Source organism: Phascolarctos cinereus, unplaced genomic scaffold (genome assembly GCF_003287225.1).
Source record: "Phascolarctos cinereus isolate Bilbo 61053 unplaced genomic scaffold, phaCin_HiC Scaffold_4;HRSCAF=312, whole genome shotgun sequence".
Lineage (NCBI taxonomy): Eukaryota > Metazoa > Chordata > Mammalia > Diprotodontia > Phascolarctidae > Phascolarctos > Phascolarctos cinereus.
In genome coordinates this window covers 728,520,304-728,540,941 of record NW_027555847.1, presented here as the reverse complement: position 1 = coordinate 728,540,941, position 20,638 = coordinate 728,520,304, and the positions used below count along the sequence as shown (strand labels likewise).

Genomic DNA, 20,638 nt, shown 5'->3' with positions numbered 1-20,638 from the left:
AAGTCACTGCTTTCATGCCGCCATCTTGGCTCCGCTGAGTATACGTTATAAACAGGTAAAGCAGCACCTCTGAGTTGTTTTCATTTGTATTTCTCTGATTACCAGAGAATCTGATGGTGTTTTTCAGGTGCTTACTAATTATCTATATTGCTTCTCTCAAGGGTTTCTCAGTCATATTCCTTGGACACATCTATTCTCTCTCTCTTATCTATCTGGCAGCAGATCTAACAGATAGAAATTGTGTTTCACCTCCTTCTGTAATTTGTGTGTCACATTTTCATCAGACCTGGACAGAAGGAGCAGCTGCCCTGTCGCTGTAGACCCCTAAACCAACAACTCGGGCAAGGGCTTGAAACCTCTGCCAACGTGACAGGGACAAACACGCCTAGGGTTTTTGGTGAGCCTCCAGCTAAAAGATGTTCCTACCCCCCCCTCCTTCAGTGTTAGGAATCAGGGCTCATTCAGTGGGGCAGCCTCAATCTCAGGCAGGAAGCTGGTGGAGGAGGGAGAAGCAGAGAAATCACCAACTCCTCCATCTGTTAGGAAATGGGATTTGGAGGAATGCTGCAGTAGTTCAAAAAATTACAGAGCAGGACACCAGAGAGGGCTTTAAGAAGTCGGGCATGTATTTAAAAGTTGCTGAAGATCTACTCTGCATTTTCTGTCTTAGCCAAAGTCTTCATCCAAGGGGAACAAAGGGGCGGTATTTGTAGTCCTACCCAGGGACCAAGAAGTACAGCTTTCTCTACATTATGAATTCCAGGATGGGCGGGAGTTTTACTCTCCACGTAGAACCTGCTGCCTAGTCAATTCATTCAATAAACATTGATTATCCACCATCTGAGTACAAAGAACTATGCCTGGTGTTGGGGGAGGTGCAGAGTTTACAGTCAGTGGGAGAACATGTAGATAAATAAATGAAAGTAACCTGGAGGCGAGGGAGGTACTGGCTGCTCGCTGGATCAGGGAAAGTCCCCTGGAGGAACCAAAGGCATTGGAAGAGGTGGAGGTGAGGGAGATGTCCATTCCAGGCATGAGGTAAAGCCCATGGAAAGGCCCAGAGATGGAGGATGGAGAGTCCTGTGTGAGGAACAGTCCACGTCAGTGTGGAGTTTGAATTCCATCCTCAGGGCAACAGGAAGCCACACTGTAGGTTCTTGATCTGAGGAGGCATGTGGTCAGATGCAGGCTTCAGGAATATCACTCAGGTGGCTGAGGATGAATTGGAGAAGGAAGAGTCTCTTGGAGGCAGGGAGATGAATTGGAGGCCACTGTAATAGTCTGGGTGAAAAGTGAAAAAAGCCTCTACCAGGGTATGAGTGGAGAGATGGGAGAGACACTGTGGAGGGAAAGTAAACCATGTTTGGTAATACACAGAATATGTGGAGTGAGGGGGAATGAGAAGTTGAGGATGACTCAGAGTTTGGGAATCGAGGGGACTGGAAGGATCTGGGTGCCCTTGGCAGAAATAGGGAAGATGAGTCAGTTTGGAAAGAATAAGTTCCCAGAAATGACTGTCAAAATAAGAAGTAACAAAATATTACAAAGCATTTAATGAAGGTTTTCATGGAATAGTTTTCTATGGGATCAGAAGAACAGTTTTATCTCAAAATGGCAACATTTGATGTAAAAAAAAAGCATGTATTTTAGATGATAAAATGAGTAGCATTAATCCTGTGAAAAGAATTTGGATCATGGATTTATTCTCTGGAATTACTGAAACTTTACCAGTTATAGTAACATTCACAAGGGTAGTGGACATATCTAAACTAATATTGATTTTCTCTGTTTGGTCCCTAGCATCTTTGGTCCTCATAATGACAAGGGACATAAAGATCTTTAGTGCTATAATGAAGATAATTTATTCTTCCTTTAACCCCCCTCCCCTCAAAAGAAGAGAAAAATAAAGAGGCCAGACATAAAGTCAAAGATGGAGCTTAAAAAGGCCAATTCTTTGCATGAACCAGCGACTCCAGCTCAAATTTCTTCTCTCCTTTCTTTGGAGAGGCTCTGGGCTTCTACTCTCCTTGACAGTTTTATTTTTCCTTTTTAAAAATACCTTAGGTACCTTAAGAGGGCTTAATGAGATTCCCAACGAAGACACAGTAAAGGAAAAAACAAAGAGGGCCTCAGGCAGACTCTTGAAGAACCCCCAATAGAAGGGGCTAGGAATGGGGAAAACACCCCAGCAAAGAGAAGGTACAGTCAATGAGAAAGGAGAAGTCAGTGTGAGGTCTCCAAAAAGAGAGAAGAGGGAAGAGAGGGCATGCAAGTAAAGGTGCTCAAGAATCAAATACCTAATAGAATATTAATACCTAAAGAAAGGTAAGGACCAATATGGTTTTCAATCTGTGGTAATTGGGAGGTCCTTGATGACCTTCAAGAGAAATGCTTCAATAGAACAGCTGGGATAAAAACTAGAGATAGAGGGTCAAAAATAGCTTTGACATGTTTTTAAAAAAATACTGGTGAGATCTGAACATGAACATGTATGAACTGGGTCTAAACTTCCTAAGACTCAGTTTCTCTGTAAAATAAGGCTCATCTCATGGCCTCTGAGACTCTTCTCTGTCTGGATCTAAAGATTCCATGATCCTCCATTTTTAGGACCACTGGTGAGTAGAGAACAACTAATTTCCAAGACACTGGAAAGCATTTGTTGCTTTTCTTGGTTACATCCCCAGCATTTAGCATGGTGCCTGACACGCAGTAAGTACTTATGTAAGCACTTGACTAAGGTCCTGAAATAGTCAGAATAAGATTGGATGCAGTATGGAAGCAGAGAATTTAGGGTTATGATTTATCATATAAGAGAGGTAAGGAGGCTGTGAGACTGAGATGCTTTCCAACTCTTAACTTTGTTGATTCTGTGATTCTATGATTTTATGAATCATCTGATGAACAGCAAATTTTGTACTCTGACTGAAGACCTCCCCACATTCTTTACATTCACAAGATTTTTCCCCAGTATGAATTCTCTGATGAAGAGTAGTTTTGACTTCTGACTGAAGGCCTTCCCACATTTGTTACATTCATATGGTTTCTCTCCAGTATGAATTCTCTGATGAACATTAAGTCCAGGTCTCTGTCTGAAGGTCTTCCCACAGTCATTACATTTATAAGGTTTCTCCACAGTATGAATTCTGTGATGCTAAATAAGTTGTGAACTCCAACTAAAAGCCTTCCCACATTCACTGCATTCATAAGTTTTTTCTCTAGTGTGAATTTTCTGATGTACAATAAGTTTGAACCTGTGGCTGAAGGCCTTCCCACATTTGTTACATTTATAAGGTCTCTCTGTAGTATGAGTAGTCTGATGACTAGTAAGTCCTGTGCTCCATCTGAAGGCCTTCCCACATTCTTTACATTCATGAGGTTTCTCTCCAGTATATATTGTATATGTGCAATAAGTTGTGAGTCTTTCAGCAAAGCCTTCCTGTATTCATGACATTCATGAGGTTTCTCTCCAGTATGAATCCTGTGAGGGAAAGTAATGATCTATGGTTCAAGTTTTCCCACATTCATTGCTTTTCTAAGTTTTCTCTTAAATACGTATTCTATAATAATTAAGAGGTTATGAATTATAACAAGTTATAAGCTTATAATTATAAACGTAATTATAACTTAAATTCTTTCTCCAGGTATTACATTTATGGGGAGTTCTTTCCTACAGACACTCTCCAATAAGGAAAAAAGGATTGGCCCTAGACTAAAAATTAAGTCATATTTGTTTCTTTCATGGCCTCTCACTGTATTGGAAGTTTTCCTTAGGGGGATTTTTACTTGCCTATACTGTTTCTCATTACATTGCTTCCTTTTTAACCTGGTATCAGGTTCTGAAGCTTTTCCCCACTTGGAGACACTGGAATAATCCCTAGTGAGCTGTTCAGGAGAAGATTCTTCGATAGAAGTGCCAAGCTTTGGAGCTGATTTCTTGGGCTCAGGCATTGCTTCCCAATCTGAAAATTAAAAAAAAAAATTATATATGGTTTTCCCTGCCACTCATTTGGTACTATCTTCTGTCTCCCACCTCAGGAAACATGATTGCCAAAGATTACAGGGGAGAACAAAAAAAGATAATGTGTTATGTTTACAAAGCCATTTGTATTTTTTATATGGTTGTCTGTGATTTGCAGTTTTTCTGAAAACTTCGTACATATCCTTTGTCCATTAATCTATTAGGTAATGGCTCTTAGTTCTGCCATATTTCTGTCAATTCCCAATATGAATTGGACACCAGATATTATAGTTTAGAGATCACAGATGTTTGATGCAAAGACTTTCCTGTTACACTGATTTTGTCCATATGATAGATTAATAATGAAAATTATCTACTTTTTTCCATTTTTCATTTATATGGCATGATGAATACAGAGAAGCCTGGAAAGCTCTCCATGAGTTGATGCAGAGGGAAGTCCGCAGAGCCCAGAAAACAATCGACACAATAAGAGTTTATTAAGGCCTCCTAGTGTCAGGCTGGGGCAATGGGCTAGAGATACAAAGAAAGGCAAAAAGAGAGTCCCTGCTCTCATGGAGTGAGCGCATAATCTATGGGGGATTTAACATGCAAACACTTATGTACAAATAAGCCACTGGCAGGGCAAATTGGGGATAATCACAAGAAGAAGGTTCTATCATTAAGGGGGATCAGGAAGGCTTGCAAAGCTTATATAAGGTGGGATTTTAGCTGGGTTAGGACCTAAGAACCACACCCAGCCACCTTCCTTATCTTTGCCAATTTGTTTCTCACTTACCTTGCCTCACCAACTACCTTCTCTTTATTCCACAGTATACTTCCTCCTTGGGTCCTTTTCCTCCTTCACAGTGGATCTCCTTTGCCCTCCTTTAGTTCAAATCCACCTCCTTCAAGTTCTCCCAAATCTGTGCTTGCCCAGTTCAGTCCCTGGCCTTCTACACAACTCCCAAGCCTCCCGGGTCATCGTCACAATTCCCTGCTCCTTATTCAGCCTCATATCCATTCCCTTCTCTAAAGCAACCCAGCCCCACAGACCCAGAGTGACATAAATGGTCAGAGCCTGACAGCTGGGACTGTCCCCCTTAAGTAAGTGACTGAAAGGAAATGAAAACCCCAGTCTACAGACATAGTTCTAAAGGCTGGATGAGAAAGGTGAAAGGCCTGGAGATGACCCAGTGACTACACAAGGCCTGGCATCTTCTGCGTGACTGACTCTGCAGGCTTGTCACTGAAAAGCACAGACATGAGGAGGATCCACAGTCATGGGGATGGGAAGTAAGCAGGATCAGAGTGCAAGCAACGACTCTAATCAGGGAGAATAACACAGCAACAAAACCTTACTACCCAGAAGAAAAGGACAGAGACACCCAAAGGGCCTACTGGTTATTATAGTTTAAGGAATATACGAACGTGAAGAGAATGAACAGATGAAGGGGAGGCCAGGGAATGGGCTGCCTGCCCCAATGTTCAGTCCTAGCTGAGGCACAGCCAAGGAGGGACGTGTCAGAAGAGTGATGTCCTGCAGGGGAGAGGAGGCTCTGGGAAGGTGCTCAGGCCTGGAAGCTCCCGGGAGAGCTGCCTGGCCACCCGTTTAGAAGGGCTTCCCCCACAAATGACCAACTGTAGGTCACCATGACTCACCTGCACAGCTGCTCTGGGGGACATCTCCCTCTGGCACCCAAGGGGCTTCCCCTCTCTCCAGCTGGCAGATCACATCTGGCTTGGAAATGGCCAGGCCTGTTCATGGAAAAGATCTGCTGTCAGAGAATCCCCCCAAAGAGCTCAATCCTGGTTCCTTCACCCCTCTGGAAAAACACAGCATGCTGGGAATGCCCACAGGACCATTGAAGGATGCTCTGAATCTTGTTACCTAGAAGCAGGGAGGAACAGGCCCCGCAGTGGAGCTGGGCTCAGAAAGACACTAGGTCATTTGACCCAAGCCCAGCTAAGAGGATGGAGACTGTTGATGTCTTCAAGATATCTGGCATGAGAAGGGAGGACTTGGGGTGGGGCAGCCTCAGGACAACACAATGCAGCAGCCAGATTGCAGGTGTACAAAGACCCTTCACCTGGGAACAGATAAGTAAGGTAACCCTATACCCTCTCTCCAGCACTTACCCAAAGTTTAAAAAGTGCTGAAGAGGTCTAGTGGCAAAGTTTAAGAAGCCCTGCTCTAGCCCCAGAGGGATTAGGGAGCCCGTGGTCCTCACCCGGGCTGACCAGGTTCCCATAGTTCTCCAGCATCACCTCCCGGTACAGCTCCTTCTGAGAAGGGGTGAGCCACCCCCCACTCCTCCTTGGTGAAGTCCACAGGCACATCCTTGAAGGTCACTGCTTCCTGAAACCACATACATGTGCGTACCCTGGGATCACTGATGAATTTCAGGAGGTGAAGTGGGTGGAAATTGTATGGGGTACTTCTTGCAGGGTTGAGGATCCAGGGCATTCCAAGTTAGACGTTTATTGAATGCAAATAGTATTGAATTCTGAAAGATGCAACAAAATGGCAATTTTAATGTCATGTGACTGTGCTGAAGTTTCTGGTTCAGTGCCTTCCCTCCACCGATTACCTCCCATTCATCCTGTCTGCAGCATGCGGATACATAGTTGCTTGCATGTTGCCTTCCCTTAGACTGTGAGCTCCTCAGCAACAGGGACAGTTTTCTGCCTTTCTCTGTGCTGGGTGCTTAGCGCTGTGACTGGCACGTTGCAAGTGCTTCAGAAATGCTTGTTCACTGACTGGTTGACAGATTACTTATGTCATCATGTCTGCGAGGCAGGAACTACAATCCAAGAATCACAGCTTCTCAGACCTGAAAGCAATTTAAGGGGCCTGGGGTATGTCATGGCCCTTGAGGCTTCTCTCTGCTAATACACTTGATCAATCCTTTGATCCTTATATGGCGCTTCACCATTTTGATCACCCGTCTGTGCATGCTGTCCAACTCATCCATGTCTTCCCTGAAATCCAACACTCAGAACTTAACGCAGTAAATACTCCTGATGCGGTCTGAAGAGAGCAAGGCCAAGCAGGATCATTGCCCCTCTGGGCTAGACACCGGCCTCTCTGTGACTGGCTGCCACCTCACACCTTTGATTCCTGTTGAGTGTGTGGTCTACTAAGCCCTCAGAATCTTTTTTTAGATGACCATCTATCCTTAGGTACCTATCTCTACTTACAGACCCTTTTGTGTTACCCTTCATATTTATCATGTTAGATTAGACCTAATTTACAGGATAATACAAGATTTTCATCAGCACAAACCATCCTCAAGTGACTTTCCCAGAAGGTTGCTTAGTCATGTTTTCTTCTCCTGTACTGAACAGCTGATTTTAAAACCCAAGGGCACAACTTAAATCTTAGCAAGTGTGACCCACCCTTGGGCCACACCCCATCATCCAAGCTTGATGTCATCTGTGAAGTGAGCAAGCATGCCATCTACAATAACAACACCGGCACCACATCCACACTCCCCTGAGCATGCTAGGTCACACACACACACACACACACACACACACACACACACACACACACACACACACACACACACTCTCTAACCACCTGTTCTCTAGTTGCACAACCTTAGCTAACTGAAAGATGTTTGCTAAGGCATCTCCAATACAGCCTGCTCCCCCTTAATCAAAAACACTTGACTTGTACAAACATAATCTAGCCAGACAACAGCAGAGTACAGAACAAATTCAACACTCAAAGGTATTTTCTGCCCACAGGTTCTGGCTGTGTGCTTCTGTTTATAGCTTAATCTCAGAACCTCAGTGTTAGAAGGATCCTTTGAGTCCCTCAGTGAGTCTTGAAGACTGGCAAAGCATTGGTGCAAACATAATCTCCTTTATCACGATGTCACGAGGCAAGTACTAGTGATACTACCTTCCCCATTTTGTGAAGGAGTAAACTCAGAATCAGAAAAGCTAAGCAACTTGCCCATGCACACAGCAGGTATCAGAGGTAGGCCCCTCCTCTCACCAGCCACTCCGCCAGTGCACTCAGACCAGAGGCTTTCAGCCCTCGTGCTGAGGCCCAATGGTAACCACAGCCTACTCTTCCTATGCGGCTCCCACCTCCTTAACAGCAGCTCACTACTCAGAGACCCAGAAGTCCTGTTCTGGAACTATAATCAAAGAGTATTGTAATTGTTCCTGGAAGGAGATTTGACCTAGTCCCCATTTCTTCCCCCCAACCCCGCCACACAAGTAACTTTCGAAGCCTGGCTTTGCCCATCTGCTGAGATGGTTTATCAGAGTGTGACTGCTGCTCACGCGACAGTGTCTTGGAGACACAGGTGAGTATTGGGTGAATAAGGTGGACACCAAAGGTGTGTGAGCAGCCCTGAAAAGGGCTCAGCAAGTCTTCACTCCAGAGGTGCCAGTCCTCCCCAAACACCCCATACAACCCTAAAACCCATCGGTGAGCTGGGGATGTCCAAGCATGTGAAGAATGCCAGATTCCTGGCAGAATGAGTGGAGAACAATTTGTTCTAATGGCCATGAAGGTGGCTGAAGCAGGTGCTGTGAGGCATTTAGAGCTTGTCAGACATCCAAGACACCAAGGTCACCCACTGCTTCCCAGGCCATTGCCGGCTGTCTTGACATTTGACCCGCCGCTGGACTTTGATGACTCAGTGAGAGTGAGGCTGACAACTCTGGGCAATTCTGCCTCATCCAATGAGCACACCAGTCAAGAAATTATCCTCTGATGTAATTTGTCCTCCTCGAAAATGAAGGCCAAATAACTTTCCAAACCCAGACACCTCCTTCCAGGCCACTACCCCCTGTATGTGTTGTCTCTCTCCACTACAGGGAAGGGACCCTATCTGTCCGGTGCTAGGCATGTAGTAAATGCACACTAAATGTTCCTTTCACGTATTCATTCATTCCTGGTTCCAAGTTTAATGGTCTCTGTACTGTACACTATGATTCCATCTAAGAAAGTTGTCTTACAGCAATTTCTCTCTTTTCCCACTCACCTCCTAGACTGACAATCTACACAGAATCTGTGTAGGGTGCATCTGCTTTATGTCAGTGATGTCAAATTCAAATAGAAAGGGGGCCCATAAATCATATATAGGAATACCTGTGGGTCACATATTAGTATCATCTATGTTTTAGTGCATTTTTATTTGTTAAGTATTTCCCAATTGCATTTTACTCTGGTTCTGGCAGCACTGACAAATGCTGTGCGCTGCAGCACATCTGAGATCTTTGTTCTATGCTTAGCCTTTTTGTTTTATTAATAGCCAACAGAGACAGACCCTCTGATGCTACCCCTCACCCCAGTAATCCTAAATAAACCCAAGAAGGGGGAAAGAGTGATACCCAGAAAAAGAGGGGTCTATTCAGTATTCCTTTCATGAACGCTCAAGACCTGTACCAAATTACTGGGAGCCTTGGTGTGGCGACTCAACCACCAGTCTCAGGCTCCTTTGGTTGTGTATCACGTGGGTAAGAAAAAAGAGGGAGCTTCACACTGGTGAGGAAGCAGCACGATACACAAGGGAAGCGTGGACTTCACTCTGGAGGACCTTCTAGGGGACCACTAGTCAATGTGGGTTGTTCTCTGGTTGTAGTCACAGTGTTCGTTGTTTTCCTAGTTCTGCTGACTCCGTTTTGCGTCAGTTCACAGACGTCTTGCCCGGCTTCTCTGTATTCCTCGTGGTCATTATGGCACAGGAATATTGCATTACAACCGTGCACCAAAGCTTGTCTGGCCACTCACCAAACAACAGGCATCTACTTTATTTCCAGTTCTCCTCCTGCCATTTACTAAGCAGTTACTAAGTGCCAGGCACTGGGCAAGACAGCCCCTGCCCTTGGGGAGCTCAGGAGAGACAATATGCAAGAGTGTGTGAGAATGTGTGTGTTGTATTTATTAAGCACTTATTCTGAAGGTGCTGTGCTCTATGAATGAAGCACCATTGCAGTAGCTCAAAAGAAACCTGAGATGAACAAATTTGGAGCCATCTCCACCCCAAATGTTCACGTGGACTATCTGTGCCCGACCCACGGTAAGGCATTCCAAGTTCACACTGGTCTGACAGCCATAGCTGGACACACTGTGATTGACTCTAGCATAGGGATGTCATTTTGGCCCTCTTCGAGAACAAAGGACAACAATCAACGGAGCCTGGGAAGGGCAGCTCCCCAGCTCCATCTGTTTCCTGGCCCACCACACTCCACTAACCATGAGCTTCATGGCATGGCAAGGTCCCACCCCCTGGTCCTTGAAGCAAACCCATCAAAGCAACAAGGACCCGCCCCCTAGTTGAGACTATTGGGCTCACCTGTTTTTTGGAAGGTTCACAGGACAGAGCTGAGGAAAGAACGGTTCAGATTCTACTTTCTGCATTATTTCCCACATTTCGCGGCGGTGGTTTTGTGATAAACTGGCCACACCACCCAGGAAGTCAAGAAAGGCAGACTAAGCACAGTGTGTCCAGTGAGGTTGACAGAAGGAGTTCTCCACCGGCAGAGACTGCACAAGGGTTGGGGGCAGGGCTGCTAGGCTGGACTCCTCCTCTAACTGTGCAGGTAGCAGAAGTGCCTGGGGTCTAACACTGGTCAGTTTCTAGATACCTCAGGGGGCTGCAGCCCCCAACCCTCCAATGCAAGACCAGCAGGAAAGCTTGTGCATTAGCTATACGGTAGGCTCTTTTACACAGAAGGGTCCTGACTGAGACCCTGGTCAGCCCTCTTCCTTTTTTCCAAGCCCCCAAGGATTCTGGGGCAGGAGTGGCTAAATGGAGGGCCAGGCAAGGGAGCAGCACATTCATTTTTCTTATCTCACTGGGATGTGGAAAGGGCCAGGAATAAAGGTGCTACAGAAACTTAGCACTTACGTGGCGCTGAGGGGAGCGACATCCTTTTTAAACAAGAAATCTTCTTAGCAGTTTAATGACATAGCAATTGTAGTAACAGCTAACATTCCTGTCAGCTTGAAGGTTTGCAAAGCACTTTACAGACATGATCTGATGTGCAAGGCCAGTCACAGGCATAACTGGCCAAGGAGTGTGGCCTCAGCTCTGAGAAGCTGTGACCAGAGCTGACGGAAAGGGCACACGCTTCAGAATACCTGCTCTCAGGAGGCGCAGCGTGCCCCTTGTGCATTTCTGAGAAGCAGTGCCGATGCATTCACGAAGCCAGCCCTGGCAGTTCTAAAAAACCCAAATAACAGACATGTCCCCAAAGGATCATCCAAAGTAGACTTTACAGAATACAGGGAGGAAGTAATGCCAGAAGCTGCCAGGCTGCTCATGTCCCTGACCTGCTGTTTTCTCATCCCATCTCACACACTTATTAGCTGAGCAATCCTGGACATGTCACTTACCCATCTGTTGTGCCTTAGTTTCCGTGGGTAAAATAGAAGCATCTTCCTCTTACAGAATGGTGGCAGTGAACGCATGTGATTTCTGGGTCTTACAAGTCAACAAACATTAATTAAGCATCTACTCTGTGACAGGCATGGTTCCAAGTGCTGGGGATACAAAGGAAAGCCAAAGACAGTACATGTGGGTTATTTAACTAATATGCACTGTTTCATATATGCCGACTCCTTCCCTTAGAACACATGCTCCTTCAAAGCAGGAATGCTTAGCACAGTGCCTGGCATACAGTAGGCAATTAATACATGCATGTTGATTATCAGCATCTCTGCAGACATAACTCGCACAGCCCAGCAACACTCACCAGCCAAGTACCCCAGGCACAAGCCTCCACCGCAGCACTAGCTCTTGGCAGGCGCAGCCCCTCGGGCCCCCAGGCAAGTCATGTCCCTTCTCTGTCCAGCAGGGGGAGCCCCCTCTGCGCTGCCTCCCGCGCAGGGTCGTAGTGATGGGCAGTGGGAGGGGCCGCCGCAGCCGTCACCGCTTCTGGCGAGGCTCGGTCCTGGCTGTCCCTGCACCCCTGCTCCCCCTCCGCCCTGCAGAATGCCGGCTTCCTTTCCAGCTCTACCTCCACGCGAGGCCTTGTCAGACAGTGAGCTCTGGATGTTCTTTGTAGGGGCTCCCGCTGTCCCTGGGGGGAAGTGCCTTTGTCTCTGGATGCACACTCTAGCACAGCGCTGGCATTTAACCAGGGCTTGGGCAATAAGTGAAATCTGTTATTGTCATTTACTCCACAGCCCAGTCCCCAAGCGGCCTGGATTTGATCCCGGGCACCTGATGGAGAGGGCTGGTGTTTTCTCTTTGGTTCACTGTCCACTGTGGGAGGTGCTCTGGGAAATTTCCTGAGAAGACCTTGAAAAGGTGCTGACATGTCCACATTTCTCCAAGTTTGGCCTGTGACACCTTTGAGGAAGGCAGCCTTTCCTCCCGGCCTGGAAGGAGCCGATCAACAGACAGAAGACCAATGGCAGCCCCCCAAAAGAACCAGACTCCCTTCACCAGGCCAATGGATTGCTATCCCCCTACAAAGTCCTAGAGTCATTGCAGGTTCACTGGGTCATCCTTCCCACTGCCCAGAAGGCACATGCCGGGCATCTTCTTTCTCCAAGGAGCATCAGGAAAGCCTGATTCCCAAACTCCCCCTTGGGAATTCCCAATGGCCCTGGGTTGGTGCTGTCCAGGATTGTCAGGCCAGGAGGCGACATTACCGGATGACACTGTGGAGAGTAACCAACATTCACTGCTTCCTCCACACAACAGGCTGTTCACGACTGAGCCTCTCAGGCCCTTTGGTACAGCCAAGAGTCCCTGCTGCATGCTCAGGCTGAAGCCGGGGCTCCCAGGCTGCTGATGAGATGCTTCCTCACAGGAGGAATTCCCAGGGCTCTGTCCCAAGGGGCCATAGGCATGGGCACAGGCTTCCCTCTCCACCTGGCCCCAGGCTCTCTGTGTTCCACAATGCTATTTTCTGATGATGCCAAGGCAACGGGCGGTCCATCATCTCCCTTTTAGAGTGCATGAAGAGGGAGCCATCCTCCTGGGTCCTTAAAGGCAGCCAGTGGCCTCTGAATACCAATCAGGAATCCTTTTTGTCCTCTCCCCAAGGCATCCTGGGAGTGCGCTCATACTCCCCAGGGCAGGGGCCCTAGGATCCCTCCAAATAAAGCCGCCCCCTCTCCAGCCTGGAATCTCACTTAGGTGATTGGAGAATCAGTGTAAATGATTAAGGATCAGCTCCAGCTCAACCCAAGTAGCATTACACAACCTCTTTTGTAGCCTTCACAATATTCAATTAACCCCCTTGATATCACGTAGTCTGTACAAGGAACTTGGTCTCCCCCCATCAGACTGTGCACTCTGTGAGAACAGGGCATAGCTCTGCCTCTCCCGGTAACCCCGGGCTTAGCACAGCGCCAAGGCACACAGCACTGAACACACGGCGAACTGAGTGCCAGTATCCAGGAAGCGTGAAGTCATTGTCTAGTCTAACACAGACCTGAACAGATTCCCCTCTGCCCTCTCTTTGAATAGTGGCCATGCAGCTTTTGCTTCAAGATCTCCAGAGAAGGGAACCCCACTATCTAACACCCCTCTCCACACCACCTCCTATGTTTGGACAGATCTATTTATTGGGCCTTAACCTCCCTCCTGACCTCCAGTCTTGTATCTCTGTCTACTGGACATCTTAAACTCAGTAAGTTCAAAACAGATTTCATTGTCTTTCCCCCTAAACTCTGCCCTCTTCCCACTCTCCACCCAGGTATCCTCCTTAGCTCCTCAATCTCTCCCAACCCTCATGCCCGTCTCCAATCAGTCGACAAGTCTGGTCTTTTCTACCTTCATAACATCTCTCCCATGACACAGGCATCTTCCCCCACCCCCATGCAGGTGCTCATCAACCCCCCTCCTGGACCACTGCAATAGCCTCTAGGTGGGTCTGCCTGCCTCAAGTCTCATCGCACTCCAGTCAATCCTTTCAGTTGACAAATCAATCTTCCTGGGCGGTAGTCAAGATGGCAGAACAGCAGGAAGTACTACTGAGCTACCCTTCACAACTCCAACAGAAAGATCTAGAAAATGGACCAAGCTAAGTCTTTATAGGAAAATCCAAGAAAAAAAAATCACAGTGAGTTGTTTCTCCACCCCAAGCTGGCACAGGGAAAAAAGCCAAAAGAACTCTACGGATGTTGGGGGTAGGGTCTGCCTGGGAATCAGGAGACTCTGGCACAGGGAAAGGCCACGAGCCAGCACAAGAAGCTGTCCGAGATCTGTGCAGAACACAAGAACAAGCACCATCGGACAGCTGCGTGGCTCACAGCCCCGTGCTCAGTCACAGATGCAGAATGATGGGTACTGGGGCGGAGTTCAAGGGCTAGGACTAGCCTTCTAGTGGGCTGAGAGGGAATGAATCCAGCAGCAGGCTCTTAGAACTCCAAATGGAGCAAGTCCACAGACATGCTGCTCAAAGCCAAATTTAGGTCAGAAACTTGCAGAGCTCAGACCAAGGGCGGAGGGATCAGTCTTTGTCCTGATTTTGAAAGCACCAAAAGTCTGCAGGTCCCCAGCCCAAGCTTTCTCTGAAAGCCTAGAACAACACCACAAGAAAGAAGCAACAGAAAGACCCAAGAGGACACAGGCTCTCACTAGCCATTTCTTCCAGAAGTGTGTTAGGACCTAACATAAATTCCAAGTAGGCTGGAAGAATGAGCAAATAAAAAAGGAATTCTACCACAAAAAAGTATTATGGTGACAGAGACGGTCAAGACACAAACCCAGAAAAATATAATAACTCCAAAACTTCTGCAAGCAGAGAAAAACACAGCTCAGGCACAAGTTCAACTAGAATTCCTGGAAGAGACTGGAAAAAAAAAGTTTTAAAAGATTTTTTATAAATGAATGAAAGCACTAAAGGAAAAAATGGGAAAACAAATGACAGCTACAGAAGAAATAATTGTAAAAGGAATTAACAGCTTGTACAAGGTACAAAACCTTGCCCAAGAAGTAAACTCCCTGAAAATCAGAATGGTCTACATAGAAGTCAATGACTACATGAAAGATAAGAAATATTAAAACAAAATCAAAACACATAAAGTAGAAGAAAATGTAAGGTAGCTCAGAGTACTAATAATGGCTGGCATCCATACAGTGGTTTAAGACTTCCAAAGCAAAGTGCTTTACAGGGGCTACTTAATTTGATCCTCACAACAACCCTAGGAGGTCGATACTATTATAATCTCCATTTTACAGCAAGGAAACTGAGGCTGAGAGGTGAGGTGAAGTGATTTGTCCAGGGTCATAGAGCTGGAGGCTGAATTTGGACTTGTCTTCCTGACTCCAGGTCCAGAACTCGGTGACTGTGGTGCACCATCTGCCTAACAAAAAAAAAAATGACCTAGAAACAGATCAAAGAGAGATAATTTAGGAACCATCATACTACCTGAAAGCTACGACCAAAAAATAAGAGCCTAGTCGTGGTATTACAAGAAATCATAAAGGAAAACTGCCCAAATCTCTTAGAACCAGAGGATAAAGAAGAAACAATCTACTGGTGACCTCATGAAAGAAACCCCCAAAATGGAAACTCCTAGGAATATCATATCTGAAATCTGGAGCTTCTAAGTCAAAGAAAGAATACCCCCAGCAGCCAGAAAGAACAAATTCAAGATCTGAGGGAGTCTAGTCAGGGTCACACAGGATTTAATAGCCACTACTACCAAGGAACAGAGAACTTGGAATACAATATTCAGGAAGGCAAAAGATATAGGCTTACAGCTAAGAATAACTTACTCACAAAACTGAGTATAATCCTATGGGGTAAAAAGTGGGCGTTTAATGAAATAAAGGACTTCTAATACACAATCTGTAATCTAGTTACACTGGCCTCCTTACTATTCTGCAGAAAGGACACCATCTCCCAGCATTTTTCAGTGCCTGTTCCCCAAGCATGGAAGTCTCTCCCTCCTCATGTCTGCCTCCTGGCTTCCTTCAAGTACCAGCTAAAGTCTCTTTTTCCCCTCTGGTTGTATGTATCTCATTTGTTTGTGGTTGTTTCATGTTGTCTCACTTATTATCCTGTGAGCTCCTTGAGAGGAGAGCCTGCTTTCGCTTTTCTTTCTATCTTTGGCACTTAACACAGTGCCCGATACAGAGCAAGTGTTCACAAATGCTTCTCGACTTAACCTGAACACTTCTCACTGGGAATTTGTTCCTAACCTCCAGCCTTGGCATGTCTTGCCATCTTCCCCTCTTTGGCTAGTTACACTCAGCAGAACCTGTCTCCCTCGTGTCCATTATGGGTGACCCATGATGAGTTCCCTCCTCTGCTCGCCTCCTGCTTGGACCTCAGTTTACCCCATGACCCTTGGGCCCTGAGCTCACCTGGAAGGTGGGTGACACTGAGGGCCTGGGGGCCATTCCTCCTGTTGGGGGCTGAGGAGGCAGCGCTGGGGAAGGAAAAGAACCTGTGAGTGGCAGCCTCGCTCCCAGGACTCAGAGAGGTTCTGGCCCCGCTTAAGTGCCCAGACCCTGCACCTGAAGCCAGCCCCCTGCCTCAGGACTCCTCCAGAGGAGCCCTGCCCACAGATACCCCCCCTCAGTGAGGGACCCCAACCCCAATGAAGCCCCTGGACCGACAACTGTGCCCAGGGACCCCAGCCGTGATGAAGACCTCCCACCTAGAACCACCCCAGGGACTCCAGCCTCAAAGAAGCCCCAGACCTAGAACCACCCCCAGGGACCCACGCCATGGTGAGGGCCCCCCCCACACCTAGAACCACTCTCAGACCCTGGAGCTGGGAAAGGGGCACACACACACACACACACACACACACACACACACACACACACACACACACACACACACACACACACTGCCCAGGGCACTACGCATGCGCCTCCACAGACCAGCGGCACCGCTGATTGACTGCAGGGCCGCGGCCCCTCCTCCCTAAGCCCGGACACGCCATTCCCCCCCACCCCCACGAACAAGGGATTTAGCTGCCGGTGGCCAACACTTTGCACGCGTAAACATCACCTCACCAGCACTCCTGCCCTTCCCCCTTAACTCAGACACTGAAACCGGGGGCTGGGGCCCCTCCTACCCCGCCCTCTCCGCCTTCGGCCAGCCCTGCGGGGCTTTCACGCACCCTGGTCGACTGAGAATAGGGCGGGCAGAGCGGGGTTGACAGGTCCTGAGCACTAACGGTCAAAAAGGCGGGAAGTTGGGGAAAACGGAAGTGACGTAAAACTTTGGAAGCTGAGGCGGAACCCCGTTCCGAGCGCCTTCTGGGAAACGTAGTCCTGAGGACAACGTAGCTTGTGCGCATGCCCGGAGTCACACCCACCCTCCAAACACGTGGGTCTAACCCTGTAGTGGAGCTTCGAGTTTCTTCTCCCCTCCCTTCCCTGCCCAGTTCGGCGCCTCTGCGGTCCCCTTAGCTAGTGGCTTTCTCCAGCCTGACCCCTGGCCCCTCCAAGGGCTCAATTTGACTTAATAAACGTTGATTAAGCGCCTCCTGTGTGCCAGGTTCGAATTTAGGTTTAGGGTTAGCCTAACCCTAAGTGCTGGAGATACAAAAAGAGGCAAAATAGTGGGGAGGCAGCATGCAAACAAACCTATACAAAGCAACCACAGACTAGACAAATAGGTGGTAGTCAACACCGGGAAGGCTTCGTGTAGGAGGTGGGGAACTTGTCCTCCAGACTTTGAAGGAAGCCAGGAAGGGCAACAGTTGGAGTGGAGGAGGGAGAGCGCGCCGGGCATGGGGGCCGCCAGAGGAAATGCCCAGAGCCTGGAGATGCAGGGTTTTGTGCGTGGGACAGCCGGGGGGGGGGAATCTCTGGATGGCGTAGTATGGGGAGCAAGGAGTAGCAAGACTGAGAAGGGAGGAGGGGGCTTTGAATGCCAGACCATTTGGGAGCCACGGAGTTTACTGAGTCTGGAGCAACCTGACTGGCGGCTGAACGGAGGACGAATTGGAACGAGGGACCCTCCACGGTCTGTGACCAGCCCTTGCCGTAGTCACGTCCGACTCTTCCTGGCTCCATTGGGGTTTTCTTGGCAAAGACGCTGGAGGGGCTTGCCGTGTCCTTCTCCAGCTCATTTTATAGATGAGGAAACTGAGGCCACCCGGCTGAAGTGACTCGTCCAGAGCTGAATGTCAGGCCACATTTGAACTCGGAGAGACAAGCGCCCTTGGCCTGCAGGCCTGGCGCTCTGTGCACTATGGCGCCACCTAGTGGGCGCAAGGATATGCGTTCTGTGACTGAAGGCCTCCCAACATTCTTTATATTTGTGGGGCAAATTCCCCATGAAGAGTAGGATCTGAGCGCTGGCGTGTTGCGGTTATAAAGTTTCTCTTCAGTATGAGTTCCCCAATGCACAATGACCTGTGAGCCCTCTCCTGTAGGGCACAGTTACGGATGGTCTATGGTCAAAATGTTCCCACATTTGTTGCACTTCTAAATGTTCTGTCCTTTGATATCCAATAGGGCATTATAATTTAAGGATTTCATACATTAATTACTTAGGAAGTAATTTCCTCTAATAGATTCTGTTACATTTAGATAGGTCTGAATAGACTTTGAAACATTTCCTCTGGGTTTCACATTTATGAACACTCTTTCCTACAGTTATTATCCACTATAGAAAAAGGATTGGGCCTGAGTCAAGAGTTCTTAACATGGGTTCCATTAACTTGTGGGGTTTGGGGGTTTTTTGAGGCAATGAGGGTAAAGTAACTTGCCCAAGGTCACACAGCTAGTAAATATCAAGTGTCTGAGGCTGCATTTGAACTCAGGTCCTCTTTACTCCAAGGCTGAAGCTCTATCCATTGCACCACCTAGCTGCCCCCATTAACGTGTTTTGATAATAGTGATGTGCTGGCCAATGTTTAACAACCAGCTTTCAGGGGGAGGGAGAGTGTAGCTTGATACACTTTTAAATTTTATTTGAACCGTTAATGTTTTCTCTAACACTTTTTTCTCTATCACATAAGTCTATACATCAACAAAACCATAAGTCAAGCCTTTATTTGTATTATTTTCCAATTTCTGAGGTAGAAATGCTCACACTGAAAATTCAGCAGTTGGCTCTGTGGAGCTGGTTACGAGCTGACTCCAGCACAACCCTGCTTGTATTTCAGTATAATTGGTTTCCTTTGTAATCCTGGGTGTTTTATTTTATACATTTAAATACATTACTGAGAAGAGGTCCATAGGCTTCACCAGACTGCCCAAGAGGTGAAAGCCCTGCCTTAGATTGAAGCATCACCTTTCATGACTTCTCACTGTGTTGGGAGTTTTCCTTAGAGGGGACTTTTATTTGCCTAGACTATACCTTCTCACACCAACAAATTTATTTAAAGTGAAATTAAATAGCCACGAAAGGGATTTTTTGTGCTCATGAAGAAAGGAAGACAAAAAGAAAAGCCAGCATGACTGTGATGCAAGTGAGTAATGGCTTTGAATGACACTTGGTCCATAAACCTAAAGCCTGCACTGGTGAGAGGGCTTTCAAATACATACTGTTTAAAGGGAAAGATCCTTCCTTTCCTTTCATGGCCCTGGATTGAGATCAGGTTGGAGGGTTGCATTAACATTCTTTAGAATTTGTTTTAAGGGAGATTTAGAAAAATCTGTGAAAGAACTGAGGTGAGACCAACCCGCCCCACCAGCCCCCAGCCATGTGGAAGTTTGACTCCTCTGTAAGAAGAACTTGGAATGCTTTTAAAAATTAAAAAAAAAAGACAGTCTCTTTTCTTTCCCTTTCTAACTGTGGCCAAGGAGAGGATGAGAGGAATTCAGATAAGAGAAATATTAGAAACCAGTGGAATAAGGTATAGTCTGGGATGTGGTTGGAAGATTAAGTAAAAATTTTGTAACTTGATTTAAAAACCAGTGCAGACAATTATATAAAGTTAGGAGAAAATAAATAAGCAAGGTGTTGCTAAGTGTGATAATTAAAAAATATCTTGTATACTACCACTTTAATAATCTTTTTCAGGGGGCTTAGCTGGAAATAATGCCTCCATAATATGAATTGTCTGGAATAAATAGCCCTTGTGTAACATGTAATACTGCTTTTAATTAGAAATTGAGATTCTTGGGGGCAGCTAGGTGGTGCAATGGATAGCATCGGCCCTGAAGTCAGGAGGATATGAGTTCAAATCCAGCCTCAGACCAAACACTTGACATTTACTAGCTGTGTGACCCTGGGCAAGTCACTTAACCCCAATTGCCTAAATATTAAAAATTTAAAAAAAAATAAATTGAGGTTCTATATGATACCAATTAGAAAATAAAATCTAGTGTAATTGAATTTATTCTGGTCTCATTTCAAGTGAAATTTATTATACCTCAGGTATCTGATTTATAATGTGTCAGAGGAAAGTGTCTAACATTAATTTGGTCATTTACTGTTTGTTTTTTGCTTTTTTTTTTTTTAGGCAATTGGGGTTAAGTGACTTGCCCAGGGTCACACAGCTAATAAGTGTCAAGTGTTTGGTCTGAGGCTGGATTTGAACTCAGGTCCTCCTGACTTCAGGGCCAGTGCTCTATCCACTGTGCCACCTAGCTGCCCCTTTGGTCATTTATTGTATTAGAAATATTGTTAGAAATGTGAACTCTTCTTTCATTCTTTTGGGTTATGGATGTAATAGTTAAAAGACTGATGTAAATATGTTAAATCAGTAGCAGATTAGTAATTGAACTAGGGTGTCAGTATTTTAAGATTTCAGGATCTAGCCCCATGTTTAGCTTAAGGTAC

At 46.6% G+C, this 20,638-nt stretch overlaps 1 protein-coding gene across 1 annotated transcript in view; it reads right to left on the bottom strand.

Moving 5' to 3' along the window:
- Nucleotides 1-608: 608 nt before the first annotated feature.
- Nucleotides 609-20,638, bottom strand: part of LOC110201778 (uncharacterized) — a 23,451-nt gene continuing 3,421 nt past the window's right edge. Inside the window, exons 3-7 of the mRNA XM_078151860.1 lie at nt 16,974-17,070; nt 16,252-16,316; nt 5,618-5,713; nt 3,788-3,959; nt 609-3,478 (exon numbers count right to left, since the gene is read on the bottom strand). Of these exons, the coding sequence (XP_078007986.1) occupies nt 2,950-3,478; nt 3,788-3,959; nt 5,618-5,713; nt 16,252-16,316; nt 16,974-17,070 (959 nt within the window). The 3' untranslated portion in view covers nt 609-2,949. The remainder of the gene's footprint in view (nt 3,479-3,787; nt 3,960-5,617; nt 5,714-16,251; nt 16,317-16,973; nt 17,071-20,638) is intronic.